Source organism: Triturus cristatus, chromosome 4_2, assembly GCF_964204655.1.
Source record: "Triturus cristatus chromosome 4_2, aTriCri1.1, whole genome shotgun sequence".
NCBI classification, from domain to species: domain Eukaryota; kingdom Metazoa; phylum Chordata; class Amphibia; order Caudata; family Salamandridae; genus Triturus; species Triturus cristatus.
Genome location: NC_140586.1, coordinates 101,399,905 through 101,415,179, shown reverse-complemented (window position 1 = coordinate 101,415,179; position 15,275 = coordinate 101,399,905). Strand labels below are relative to the sequence as shown.

Genomic DNA, 15,275 nt, shown 5'->3' with positions numbered 1-15,275 from the left:
GCTAGAAGTTACTTTTCCGGTAACTTGCATAAAAATCAGATGGTTCTGTCAATTGTGCATTCCGTTGTTATGTAACTGTCTTAACTTGCCCTAGAATTGTTTCCGTTGGCATTTTCAGTGAGGCACGAAATACTAAAGGGCAATTGGTGAGGGGAGGGAGGATTTAAACACCACTTCCCCCTCGTTAGTCTCAGTGGGATTGGCTGAACCAGGTTGCAAGTATCGTTGCATGTATGGCACTGCTCTCCTCTAAAACAGTTAATCAAGCCTTCGCTCCACACTGCTCTGTTCGCCGTCACCAACAAAGCATCTGTAGGTGATGCATTACCAACAGATAACTTACCAGAAATGTACCGTATGTGCCCATTAAACAACCACTTCGTTTTTTAAACTTTTATTATTAACGTTTACAGTACATGAGATTAGCAAGACAGCTAACATTATCTCTAGGCCAGAAACGTAATAATTCATTTAACATTTGAGCCAACCTACAACACCTACGGTTCCTGTAAGAGCCACTATTTTTAAGGCGCTTTCTTTAAACATGATACTCAGAGGTTAATCAGCGAACATGCACCTTTGACAAACTTACGGTCTAGTGGTTGGTTACCACGTGACCTGGGCGGAGGTTCATGGGACGGTGCGCTGCGTTGCGCCATTCGTGAGTACTGGCTAACGGGATCGCAAGTGCTTTAGCTCTGCTAAATAAATATACATTGCAACCATGTCCATATGGTGTTTGCTGTCCGCTTACTATACATATTATAGCTGGCGATGAGCGGAGAACGAATCCCGCTGCATCGGCTGCCTGACGCGCCCGCTGTGCAGATTTGCATACACTGCAGGCAGCGCGCGTTATACACGGCGCCACAGTGAAGAAGACCGGTGTCCTTCAATTGAGCCTCCCGCCTGCATCCGGCCACACCCCTAATTGCAGCGCATGGTGTACCGACACGCAAAACAGAGGTGAGCAGCCTGCCCCCCAGCTCCAGCACGCTCCTCCTCTCCTTACTCCGCGTCTGCAGGCCGTTTTGAGGGGACTTCCAGGGAGCCTAAAGTGTACATTTCACCGCGTCCACTGGTGGTGGCTTGTTCCACGTACTCCCCACACACCACAAGCTGCAGAGACTGTCTGCCCACTGCAACCCTGTGCCCCCCTGCCTGCTGACTGCTCCTACAGCCGCACCCTCAGGGAGGAGTCTGCACACGTGTCCACGGTTCCCCGTGCAGCATTCCTTTTGCAAGCAACCCAATGCCACTGGTTGCCATGAAGCAAGTGCCCTCATCCAGCCACCCAGGGATACAGTAATAAGCTGGTGGGAGCCACAGAGTGCCAAATCCAGATGCCATCTCCACAAGCCGTCTACAGGAGTCTGCCACAGACACAGAAGCTCATCCCGCTACAACCACTATCCAGAAAGGTACCCCGCCCATCGCGATGTGTGCCCAGACCTTCTCCCTCATGAATCCAGTGCTCTTCCTCCTGAAACCAGGAGAACCGGCCATGAAGTGGGCCGATTGGAAAGGGTACTTCCTCAAATACCTATCCGCCCTTGAAGATAAAGGGGAAGAAGCGTTTTCCAGCAAACAATGTAAAAAAATACTTCTACACAACTTAGGACCGGAAGGGTTGAAAGTCTATGACAACATGGTCAAGAAACCAAGGGCCGAAACGAATGAAGATGTGTTCCAGTACGCATTGCAAGACCTGGATAGCCACTATTAGCCAGTCATCTGCACGGCCATAGATCGATACAATTATTTCCAATGGAAACAAAGTGAAATGGAAACCGTAGAGGATTATGTTGCGGCACTCAAGAAATTGGCTGTCAACTGCAAATTTGGTCATCTTCATGACGACTTGGTATGAGACCAAATCATAATGCACACTGTCAACACCAATGTTCAGGATAAGCTGTGGGTGAGTGGAAAAGCGCCACTGCATGAAATCATAGCAATCATCAAAAAGGCAGAGCTGTCTAAACGGTGTGCCGTGGCTGTCAAAAAAGACACAGAGGCCAAGCCCAGGGTCTGCAAAGTCAGTGACACCAAAGTTTCCGGTGACAGACCGCCCCACTCTGCTGGATCTCGAAATAACAGGCGCCCCACACGGCCATCTACAGGCCCTGTCAAAACCCCTCCAGAGAAGACAAACTCTTGTTACAGGTGTGGCAGCCACACCCACATGGCCAATGACAAACATTGCCCAGCATTCCGCGTCAAATGCTCCTTCTGTGGTGTTGTGGGACACTTTGGCAAAGTCTGCAGACGGAGACCACGCAGCACGTCTGTGAAATGCATCATGTATGACTCAGAAACCGACACGGGGATGGGGACGGGGACGAAGATTGCATCTTATATATTGATGAGCAAGTATGGGGCAAAGATTGTCATACTAGAAAGAAACCATCCTGTTTGTTGACCATCGGGGGGGTCCAGATTTCAATGGTTGCAGATTCAGGGTCCCCTTTCACGATCATGCAAAAGGAAATTTGGGACAGCGAGTTTGCCAACACAGTAGGGAGCCAACTACACCCCACAGACGTACACCCGGTCACATACACGGTGGAGAGAATTCCCATGGTAGGGTTTAGGCCCCTTACGTTTGAGTTCAACGGAAGGGTCACAACAGGGAAACTATGTGTGGCAGAAAAAGGCCCCTCTCTTCTTGGGTGGGCTGACCAAGGTGCACTGAGTATCCAGCTTCACCCTGGGGTAGAAATTCAAGTTCTCATGACGGACGAGCCTCCCAAACCGGATCAGGATAACCTAAGGACTTCCCACACGTCTTTGGCGGGACCATAGGTCTGCTATCAAAATTCATGCACAAGATCATCCTAAAGGACGGCGCGGTACCAGTCAGCCGCAGAGTGCGGAACATCCCCTTCAACTGCAGAGAAGCCGTACAGCTGGAACTGCAATGTCTGGAAGAGAGCGGCATCATTGAGCCCATCAAAAGTGCGGAGTGGCTGGCGCCCTTGGTCGTGGCACAGAAACCGAATGGGAAGGTGAGGTAATGCATTGATCTTCGAGAACTAAACAAACATATTGGTGGACAAATTACCGTTGCCACGCATCAACGAACTGTTAGCCCAGACCAAGGGAATCCAGTGGTTCTCTACAATAGACCTCACAGCGGCATACCACCAGATCCTGCTACACCCCTCATGTAGGAAGCTGACCTTGTTCATTACCCCGTTTGGCTGCTACAGATTCCGGCGTCTACCCTGTGGACTGGCCTCCACCGCGTCAGTATTTCAAAAACTCATGCACAGATTATTCAAGGACAGTAAAAACATCCTATATTAAGACGACATACTCATCATGGGTACTACCAAAAAGGAACACGATGCCACTCTCCGGAATGTGTTACAGACACTCTCCAACAACGGCCATGCGGCAGAACTGGGGAAGTGTAAATTCGGACTACGCCAGGTCCCGTACCTGGGCCACGAGATCGGTGAAAATAGGATCTCCCCAAAAAAGGCTAATGTGGAGGCTATCAAAGTGGCACCCCGATCTCAGACCAAAGAAGAAGTCCGTTCTTTTCTCGGCCTAGCAGAATTCCACAGTAAGTGTGTCTGCAACTTCGCCACCAAGACTCACAGCATGCGCCAACTCTTGAAGGACAAGAACAGTTTCAGTTGGTCATCGGAATCCAATCGGGAATTTGAGACCATAAAGAAGAAAATCTGCGAAGCCATTACTCTTCAGGGGTTCGACTGTGCAGCCCCCAGCATATTGACAATGGATGCCAGCGAGAAGGGGCTGGGAGCGGTGCGATCGCAACGATCCAGGGACGGCACAGAAACCATGATTGGCTTCGCATCGCGGTCGCTCGCCCCCAACGAGGAGAAATTCAGCGTCATTGAAAAAGCGATGTTGGCAGCCACCTGGGCCATGGACAAGTTTCAGCAATACCTCTACGGTTCCAGGTTTCTCCTCAGAACGGACCACAAACCACTGATAAAAGCCCTAACATCCAGCGGCCACGCTACTGCCACCCCGCGCATCGCGAAAATGACTCTCAAACTCCTAGATTTTGTTTATGATGTAGAATACCTACCAGGCCAAAAGAACAAAGTAGCGGACTTCCTCAGCCGCTCTGCCGCCATGGAAGCAGCACCCCAACCCAATGACTGGGATGAGTACCAAGTGGCATTCACGGAAGACCATGAAACCATCATCAGTACACAGGACTGGACTTCTGCCTACGACAACAACCTGACATTGGCCCTAGTGAAATCATTCATCACAAGTGGTTGGCCTGACAAGAAGCATTTGCCGGAGGATACGCGGAAGTTTTGGGAAGTGATGGATGAACTCTCCCACAGCGACGATGCCGTTTTTTTGCTCAGGGGTGACAAAGTAGTTCCTCCCAAAACGTTGCTGGGCCGCATCTTGTGCATAGTGCATGAAGGCCACTTAGGCATCGTGAAATCCAAGAGGAGGCTCAAGCAGTCATACTGGTGGCCCCCAATCGACAACTACGTGGAGAAGTATGCACGGGCATGTCAGCATTGCACCAATGCGGACAAATTGCTCACACTCCTGCTGCCCCTCATGGGTGAATTCGCCACGCCCTCCACCCCCTGGGAAGAACTATCAGTCCACATATTAGGACCCATCCTGGACTCTTGGAATGTGCCCAAATATGTGATCATCCTGGTCGACAGATACTCAAAATGGCCGGAAGTGGAGGTTTGTGAGAGAGCCGACACAGATGCAGTCATCACGTTTCTCACTAACGCATTCTTGAGGGAGGACATCCCGAGGACCATCACCTGTGATAACGGACCCCAATTTACCTCCGACAAATGGATGGCATTCACCCGGAGGAAAGGAATCAAGACACAGCACAAACCTGTGTACCATCCAGCAGGCAACGGCCTGGCCTAACGCTTTAACCGCGTCATCATGGGCTCAGTCCAAGCCGCAATCAGCGCGGGCAAGAACTGGGAAACAGAACTCAAGAACACGATAGGGGCATACCGCATCACACCCATGCTGACTGGATATAGCCCATTCAAGATCCTACGAGGCAGAGAACCATTCACAAGAGACAATCTTGTGTGGATGAACACGAAACTAAAACACAAGTGGTCCCCGGCGGTGGTTAGAAGCAACCATTGAGAAGGCCCAGAAAATCTACAAAGACAACTATGACCGGAGGCATGCCGTACGTGACGTCGCTTTGGCAGTCGGAGACTGGGTCAGAGTGAAACTAAGCCACCTAGGCAGGAAGGGCGAAAGCAAGTTCAGCAAACCACTACAGATCAAGGAACTCTATTCCCGCTCCGCCCTCTTGAGTGATGGCAAAGTGTGGTCGCACAGCCGCATGGCAAAGTGCAACAAAGTCCTCCAATGGTCGGCCCACAGCAATGCCGACAGACCTGGCTACGACGGCGAGGATACAGAAGCCGATGTCGCATCTACACCTGCAGCCTCCAGAAATTCCGGCACCTTGGGGGGGACCGGGAGTGACCCATTCAGCTTGCACCACTAGAACCTTTCTACCCTGACCTTTTGCACACATGGTTTGTACTGACGCACAGCATATGCATGGTTATGTATTCACCATTATTGTTGTTATAAAGGGAGGAGATATGTGGTGTCGCAGTCTAGTGGTTGGTTAACATGTGACCCGGGCGGAGGCTTATGGGACGGTGCGCTGCGTCGCGCCATTCGTGAGTACTGGCTAACGGGATCGCAAGTGCTTTAGCTCTGCTAAATAAATATACATTGCAACCTTGTCCATATGGTGTCTGCTGTCCGCTTACTATACATATTACATTACCCTACACTACATTTATCAAACTCGTCAGCTTTTCTGCACTGCATAGTATCTCTGTCCATCTCACTCTTACTACTTTCTGTATCCTTCACACCTAAATCTTATACTCTGCCTTCTTTTCTCCGTTTCTCTGGCACTCTTTTTTATCACTCTTTCTCTTTCCTTCACACTTCCACTTTTCCTGTCTTTTCCTTCTCTCATATGTTTTCCACTAATTTTTCCTTCGTTAACTTTACCACTCTGTCTTCCTTTTTTCACAACTCTTCTTTCATTCTCTCTATTTTTCGGACACGCACTAGCTCTCCACCCTCCCCAATCTAGGGCTTTCTCAGAAGAACTCTGCTTCTGTTTGCACATCCGGTTCTTTAAGGGAACGCTGCATATAAACAGAAAACATTCAACTTTGCTCTTTAGGACCGATTTAGGGGAATAGGAACATAAAACTTCTTTCAGCTTTTCCAAGACACCCTCTTTCGGGGTGGGCAGCCATCAGCAGAGTCCCACTGATGCAGACTGGGTAAATGCACATCCTATTGAACATTTAATTGTAGGAAGTCCCTCACGTATCTCCTTGCATTTTGATACATAAATGAGTAAGATGCAAGTTGCAACAGCCTGTAGGAAAGCACAACCCTCAGCTCCCCAACAAATTGCCACAGATCACACATTGTGTCAAGCCAGGCCCTGGGAGCTCATCCACTCATTCTATCTTTGAATTATGCGGCTTGCAGTCCTGTACTTTCTATAAGAAAAGCAGCATTACAATGAACAAAATGGAAACACTGAAACCATGACTGTGTACGCTCTTTGGCTCTCTCGGAAGAGCTTTGCTACTGTTTGCTCATCAGCTTCTTTAAAGGAATGCTGCACATAAACAGGAAATAATTTACTTTGCTTTTTAGGATCGATTTAGGGGCTAAAAACATAAAACGTCTTTCAGCTCTTCTCCGACATCATCAGCAGGGTCTGAACGGTGCAGACTGGGGTACCCACATCCTCAGCAGGAACTGTTTACTCGCTTAACTACCCTATTAGTTATTATTACTCATCCACATTTGCATCCAGCTTTGATACTTTTAGTTGACCTCAGTGTTTAAATATTTCATAAGCACAAAAGGAACAAATACAAAGTAGGCAAGGTGACACATTTCGGGTACAACCAAGCAGAGTACACCTCTATAAATGATACAATGTTTAATTTTTTTTGCAAACCTATCGAAACAATGTGCCATTATGGTCCATTTGGGACTTAAAGTAACGAATTGAGCTGGAAAAAAATAATTTATATAGCAAGCCACGCTATGCTACTATTGCAGTTTTCTAACTTTAGGATTTTTTTCCCACTGCTAAACGGTTTCATATGTGGAGGACTGCATAAATCCAGTGTTGAGCTTTTATTTGATGACATTATGCATTCTGGGAATTGTAATCTTAGGCTGCTTCCAGCATACTGAACACATGCATCCTCTAAGTAAGTTTTTATTGTCAAAAAAGTTAGGGTTTGAAAATAAGGTGTGCTGCCAGCACATACCAATGTTAAAATAAACGTCTGCTGCATTACATTTTACGTGACAAGTATATGAGAGACTGTTTTTTTTCCTAATGACACGCAGTGTTATAAAGGCCACTGGATATTAGCGGAAGCTTTATTTTATCATCTGATTTATTTATTTGCCAGAGGAATTACTTATTAACCTTCCCGATGTGCCAGTTAGGCACTTTTAACAGTGTAAATAAATTAATAAATAAGAATAAGGTCTGCTTTGCATCTTGTGCCAAAGCATATAAATAAGTCAATCTTTAAAAACAGAAAAATTGTAGGAAAACGCACAAACGCGATATTGAACGCAACAAAAATTATTATTTATTTGCTGGTGGACGTGTTTATTTATGCCTGAAACGGAGCGTGTTGTTATATTGGTTTAAACATTTGTTTTATGTTTGTTACACTGACACTGTTAGTTTTCCCAGGTTCAGTTTAAAAGTGTGGGTTATAATTTCAATTTTTTCAAATACAGTGTGTCTGGTTTTTATGAATGATTTCTGAGAAATCAGTCAATGTCTGGGTGCCCAGGTAATCCATATATGCTGGTCACAATAACAATACCAATGTTTACAGCTATGCTAATTTTTCCTTTAGTGGAACATAGCTGTCTCCTTTTAAACAGTCAACAAAGGGGGATATGTACAACGAAGTGGCGGAGCGTGTTGTTAGCCTCCTTGGCTTAACGCAGCGCTCCGCCACTTCGGAAACGGAAGGCTGCACCATATTTACAAGAATGTGGTGCAGCCTTGCATTTCTCCCTGAGATTGCGCTAAGTTTAATAACTTAACGCCAACGCAGGCACCCTTGGACCAGAGTGCAAGGGTGTCTGTGTGCAGGGGAGGATTGTTTATGTGTAGGAAGGTGTCCCTTCCTGCACATAAACAATCCTAAAATGCCATTTTGGAACTTTCATGTGTGCTGCTTCATGCAGCACACATGAAAGTTACAAAATGGCATTTAAAAAAAAAGGTTTGTTCATGTACAGGAAGGGACACCTTCCTGTACATGAACAAACCAAGGCATTTTGCTTTTTCAATCTGTGCTGCATAAGGCAGCACACATGGAAAAAGCAAAAACGAGGAGAAATAATGCATTTCTCCTTGTTACGCTAGCCTAAAACCAGAGATTTTCCTGGTGTTAATTTTGGTGCTGCCTCCTCTGTACGCCACCCTTGTACATAAGGGGGCAGCGCCAAATGCAATGGGTGTTGCGGTGCCCACCACAACACCCACTGCACGCCCCTTTCACGCTAACCATAGCGTGAAAGGGTGCCTTACATACAAGGCAGCATTGAGCCACGTTAAGTGGCCTAACGCCTTGTACATAAGGCAAGGCCCCAATCGCCACTACATCGTCTGTAAAAGTGACGTTGTGGTGGCGATAGGGGCTTGTACATATGCCCCAAAGTATTCAACTGACTTCTGTCACTGTACGCTTGCTGATTTGCTAATATTGTGTTGGTGGTGCTTAAGATGTTTCTTTTTGTGGCTTAAAAAGGTTAAAAGCATATTTCTATGCCTTTCGGCTATGTTTGGCATGTAAACGTATTGTTCAGAAAATATTTTATTGAAACAATCGAGGTTTCATCATACAATACAAAATATTGAACTCTGTCAATACATTACAATTCCATCTTAAAAGGACAATGAAGTCGGCCGATTAATAGATAAAGAAAAAGTAAAACATTGTAAGTGGAACAGAAGCAACATTAAAGTAAAGACATGTTTAGGAACGTTTTGGAGTATCAAGGTGGCTTAGGGACCTCTTGCTGGAGTGGTTGTGGCAAGGTGTGCCGTTGGGCATTTGCATCAATGTACATTGTAACAGGTGACCAAAAATGTAAGCGTTTTGTTGCCAAATGTATAGGGTAAACAAAAGAGGTATCTAATCTATGGTTATGACACACGGCATACCACCAAGCCTTATAAGAAATCTTTGTACAGTCTTTCCAGTTTGTGGTAATTTGTTGAAAAGCAACCGCAATTAACAAATCAATGATTTTGATATTAAACTTAGAATTTTTCCAAATGTGCGACAAGCTTCCTAGAAAAACATGAATAAAAGAAAAAGTAAACTTAGTACCATAAATTCGATTAATTTGGGACCAAACTTGCTGCCAGAAAGTATATACACATGGACAATAAAATAACATATGGAATAAATCAGCATTTGAAGATGAGCATGTCCAACATAAATCTGGTACAGTTGAAAAGGTTTTGCTTAAAGTGGCAGGTGTGAATAAAAGCCTATTATATACGAAGAACAGTGTTTGTGTTGTGTTAGCTGCCCTGGAAGATTGACGTATTTTGATCCATATTTTGGCCCAAAGTGATAAGGGCCAGGAAGTCATAAGGTCCCGTTCCCATAATTGTTCAACTTTGGACTTCGGTCTGTCGGGGCACGTGATTTGTAAATAATTATATATGGTGGAAGCTTTAGACTGGGATTGTTACAGAGTGTGGAGATGCGAGGAAGTATCTGGTAAGCTAGGGGTACCAGCTAAAGTGGAGAGTTGGGTATATGTATCCATCACTGCTTTCTTAAGGAGGTTGTACTTATGGATAAATGAGGCAGGGAGATTGAATGATGTACTAAGTAAGGAGAATGGTATAAAATCAGGACCTGAGAATACTTGATACACCCATGATATTTCCCTTTGTCTCCAAGACCTCCAATAGAAGGGTTTATTATGAATGAGTAGGTTTTTGTTATGCCAAATTGGTGAATTAAGAAAGGAGTCTGAGGTAATACAAGTGGAATGAAGAATTGATTCCAGGAGCTTGGAGGTTATCTTGATAATGGGGGTGGAGAGGGACTGAGGTTTTCGTGAAAAGGAAATATATTCGAGAAAGGAGAAGGGAGATAAAAATAGACTTTCAAGTGAAGTCCAAAGAGGGCATTCATCTGTGGAGTCAAGTAGCCAAAAGGAGGCTTGACGCAAAAGAAAAGCTCTGTGATAGGCCGGAAAGTCTGGGAATCTAACTTCACCTTCTGATTTGGGTCTAGTTAACTTTAATAAAGCCATTCAAGGCTTTTTGTTACTTCACAGAAAGGAGGAGAGGATAGAATTGATTTTCTTAAATAAGTTAGCAGGTATAGTAACTGGGATATTAGAGATAGTATATAACACTATAGGAGCCAACATCATCTTTATAGTATCTAAGCATCCCCACCAGGATAGGTAAAGAGGATGCCATTTAGTAGTTAATTCTGAGAGTTTTTGAATACACTTGTTCATACATAGTGTAACTGTGTCCGATAATGAAGGCGTAAAATATAGTCCTAAATATTTAATATGCCTAGGATTCCACGTGAAGTTAGATGCATTAAAATCTGGTTTAAAAGTTTACTTAGTTAGGGGCAGAATCTCACATTTGTCATTATTCAATTTGTAGCCGGATATTAGGGAAAAAGACTTCACGTCCGTTAAAAAAGCAGGTATTGACTCTTCTGGTTTTTACATAAAAAGCAAAATATCATCAGCATAAGCTGCAAGTTTAATGTGGGAACTAGGTGTTTGGAAACCATATAAATTTGGATTTTGGCGTAATTTACACAGAAAGGGTTCTAGAGCCAAATTGAAAAGGAAAGGAGAAAGGGGGCATCCCTGTCGTACTCCTCTACCCAAATCAAAAAAAGGAGAAATTAAGCCATTACCACAAACTGCAGCTCGAGGGTTGGAATATAAAAGGGATATCAAAGATATAAATTTAGGACCAAAGCCAAACCATTTGAGAGTGTAAAACAAGTAGTCCCATTCAACTCTATCAAACGCCTTTTCTGCGTCTAATGCTATGGCTGCCAAGGGATGTTTTAGGTGGGATGATTTGAATAGAACATTAAAGAAAAGTTGCGTGTTATCTGTTATGACACGTCCCTTAACAAAACCGGATTGCTCTTTACCCAATAAATTCGGTAGATAGGAGTCTAAACGTATGGCTAAAGCTTTGGAATAAAAATTGTAATCGATGTTGACTAAGGAGATAGGCCTATAGTTTTTACAATGCTGGGAGTCTTTCCCCTCCTTAGGAATAAGACATATGTGTGCTTCGGAAAAGGAGCCAGAGGACCTATCTAGTAAACAAAAAGGGCATATAATTTAGGCATTAGGAGTTTAGAGAAGTGCACATAGAACTCAACAATAAAACCATTAGGGCACACAGTGACATTTGAAAGTGTAAGAGAAGAGAAAAGCGGCCGCCCAACCACAAACAAAAAAGAAGGCTATAACAACACTCACCCGACCAACTGCTCTGCTAGGCAAAAGTAACTGACGAAGGCAGAAAAAAACAAACAGGATGTTGTGTGACGCACTTCCCCCCCATATTCTCACCTGATAGGTGGCGCCATATTTGGGGGAAGTGCTAAAAACTCTGCTAGGTATTAGGTTTCTGGGGAGCAGACAAGCTGCTCACTGATAAGGAATGGGACGGGAAGACGGACGAGGAGGTAATGATGTTATCACCTGAAAGAACATTTAAGGCAGACCTATTGCCTTTTTCATTTCACACCTTCTTTCAACACGAGTGAATAAGTTTCCTGTACATACACAGTGCGGGCCCTTTAACATAATCCTCAGAAATGTAAGGGTGAGTTGCAATGGGCCATGGCATACAGATCTCGGGCCCAGACAAATGATGCCTCACACATTCATCCTCACATTCATGAGGCATAATAAAAGGGAGTTGCACTTAACATGAACAGAAAAAGAAACTATATGTAAAGTAAAATAAAAAGGAAAACTTATTCAGAACAAAATCATTCTCAAGGGTAGGGAGTGGCAGCATGGAGGTGCGAGGAGAGAGCTTCCTTTCTGCTTCCAGTGTAAAGTGTAAAGGAAAGACTTCCGGCAGTTGGAGAGCTTGAGCACCTGATGGCGAGTGGAGAGAAGCCTCTCCCAGTGGCTAGAGATCTCACTAGCAAGAAGGAGGACGTGCTTCAGCTCCCTGTGGCGAGGGTTACACACAAGAACATACAGAAGGCTGCTTTCGCAGGTGACATGGAGGCACCAGAAGCAAAATTATATTTTGTCAGGAGTGCTGAAAATCATCTCACACAAGCCCTGAATGCAAATTAGGATGTTCAGGCCACGGGCAAAGAATAAACCCGCTGCTTCTCCGTTGTATCATTGTTTGCCTTCTTTAACAGGGAGATATTATTCATCTGTAAGTAATGGTGCCATTTTTTCCAAATCCGACCTCTTTTATTATCACTCCACTCTATATCTGTCAGAGTGCCCTGCTTTGTTCTGTGTGATTACATGCCATCAAAGTGTGGGACCTGATATCGGCATCTCTCTTTGTTTTCTTTGCAGTAAATTATCGATTATTCACCATGGGTGGCAAACTTCAACCTGTCAACAGAACAGTCATTGTTGAATTTGAGGTAAGATGTCCACCAATCTGAGAATAACATTCAAATTTTAAAACTCTGCACCTGCTGACACATTACTGTTGTACGTGCCATAGCAGTTCATATAGAACTAGGACACTGACATGAGTTCCAGTGTTTAGAAATGGCTTCCTCATCTCCCGCGGAAGTACAGATAACATGAGATGCACGGGCATGAAGTACGGAGCAGAACAATCACACAGTGCACAGTTGTTGTAGGGCTTTCCTCTTTCAATACAATTGATGGGTGTTGTGTTCAGTGAAGCACTCTTCTTGTTCATTTATCATTTATTCAATGAACTGTACAATGATCAATGATCCGTCAAGATGTTTTCCACAGGTTTCTTTTAAAGTTAATGGCTTTCATGTTAGGCAACAATGAGGTACCGTACAACCTACACTTGGCCTGAAACGCCCTAGCACGTTTTTCAAGGCTTAATTACTCATATACTGATCTTACCCACACATGATGGTTTCCATTTATGCCAACTTCTGACTGATTCATTGGAGAGGGAGAAGGTTTTGCAATTTAATAATTCCCTATGCGGTTATTCCTTACAAAGAAGATAGACTCACCTAATAAAAGATTTATTTGCTCAGAAAACATCTTCTGAAAACTTACTGTACCTGCTTATAAGGCCCCTTGGTCTGAATGAAAATTTACATTGTTTGCTTGAAGGGGCTCAGAGGGCTTTCTAGGAGCAATAGGCGTGGGCTACAGACATGTACAGAGAGTAGACTGCACCAAAGAGGTTCCCATAGCTGCGGTTGCCTTGTACTGGCTCCATATTGGAATTAATATCTCTTTACCTGTTTCTTGATATGACCTCTTCATATTGCTCCATTTATCTGCAAATTCAATCAATCAATCAATCAATCAGGGGTTTTATGAAGCGCGCAACTCACCTGTGAGGGTCTCAAGGCGCGGGGGGGGTGCAGCTCCGGATCAGTCAAAGAGCCAGGTCTTGAGGCTCTTCCTGAAAGTGTGCAGGGTGGGGGAGCGTCTGATGTTGACTGGGAGCTCGTTCCAGGCCTTGCTACAATGTAGGAGAAGGCTCTTCCGCCTGCTCTGCTTCTGCTGATGCACGGGGTCTCTGCCAGGGCGAGGTAGCAGAGCAGAGTTTCCTTTTGGGTACGTGGAAGGAGATTCTTTCGGGGAGGTATTTGGGTCCGATGTTGTGGAGGGATCTGTAGTCGTGGGTGAGTAGCTTGAAGGTTACTCTCTTCTCAATGGGGAGCCAGTGGAGGTCTCGTAGGTGCTGGGTCATGTGCTCGTGGGGTTCCGAGGAAGAGTATCGCTGCAGTGTTCTGTATGGTTTGGAGCTTGTGTAGCAGGGTTTCGGTGATTCCGGCATAAAGGGCATTACTGTAGTCCAGTCTGCTGGTAATGAGGTTGTGGGTGATGGCCTTTCTGTATTCGGGGGGGATCCACTTGAAGGTCTTGCGGAGGATGTGGAGGGAGTTGAAGCTGGTGGAGGCAACGGTGTTGATCTGGCTAGTCATGGTGAGGGAAGAGTCTAGAATGATGCCGAGGTTTCAGGAGTGGTCTGATGGGGTGGGTGGGTTTCCGAGGGTGGAAGACCACCAGGTGTTGTCTCAGGTGGTGGAGGAGGGTCCAAGGACAAGGACCTCTGTCTTCTCTGAGCTGAGCTTAAGGCAGCTGTTGTTTATCCAGGCTGCGACATCTTTCATTCCTTCCTGGAAGCTGAGTCTGGTGTCTTTGGGGTTCTTCATGAGGGAGTGGATGAGCTGGGTGTCGTCGGCGAAGGAAACTATGCTGACCCCATGCTGTCTAACGATGGCGGCGAGGGGGGCCATGTAGATGCTGAAGAGCGTGGGGCTGAGCAAGGACCTTAGGGTACTCCGCCGTTGATCTCTGTGGGTTCGGAGAGGAAGGGTGGGAGTCTGATCCTTTGGGTTCTGCTGGTGAGGAAGGAGTGGATCCAGTCGAGGGCGGTTCCTCATATGGACTGGGAGGAGTCGAGGATGTCATTGTCTTCGATGAAGGTGGTCAGCTGGGCATTGGCAAATCTCTTGGTGACTTTGTCTGCGAAGGGAAGGAGAGAGATGGGCCGGTAGTTTCTCAGGTCCGTCGGGTCGGCATAGGGTTTCTTGAGGAGGTGCTTGACCCTTGCCCACTTCCAGATGCCGGATTCAAAGGAGGCGTTAATGTTCCTGCATAGTTCAGGTGCTATGGCAGCGGTGGCTCTGTGGTAGATGTGCGGCAGGCAGGTGTCGTGGGGGCTCCTGAGGGGGTGTTCTTCATGGTCATGGCGGTGTCTTCAGTGGTAGCCGGTTTTCAAGGGGTGATGGTGGGCTGCTTGTCGGTGGTGGAGAGGAGGGTGGTGTCTGGAGTCTGTTCGCTGAAGTTGTCGTAGGGGGCCTTGATTTTCAGGTGGAAGTAGGAGCTGAGCTTGTTGCAGAGGTCCTGGGATGATGTGACGTCCGTGGCTTCGCTGGGGGGTTTGGTGAACTGCTGTATGATGTTGAAGAGTTCTTTTGCATTACTGGTGTTGGTGTGGATTCTATTCTTAAAAAAGGTCC

General features: G+C 45.7%; 1 protein-coding gene across 1 annotated transcript in view; it reads left to right on the top strand.

The window, feature by feature from the left end:
• The window catches only part of LOC146833096 (A.superbus venom factor 1-like), a 663,114-nt gene that overhangs the window by 118,224 nt on the left and 529,615 nt on the right, over nucleotides 1-15,275 (top strand). The window contains exon 4 of the mRNA XM_085600729.1: nucleotides 12,655-12,725. Coding sequence (XP_085456855.1) covers nucleotides 12,655-12,725 — 71 coding nt within the window. The remainder of the gene's footprint in view (nucleotides 1-12,654; nucleotides 12,726-15,275) is intronic.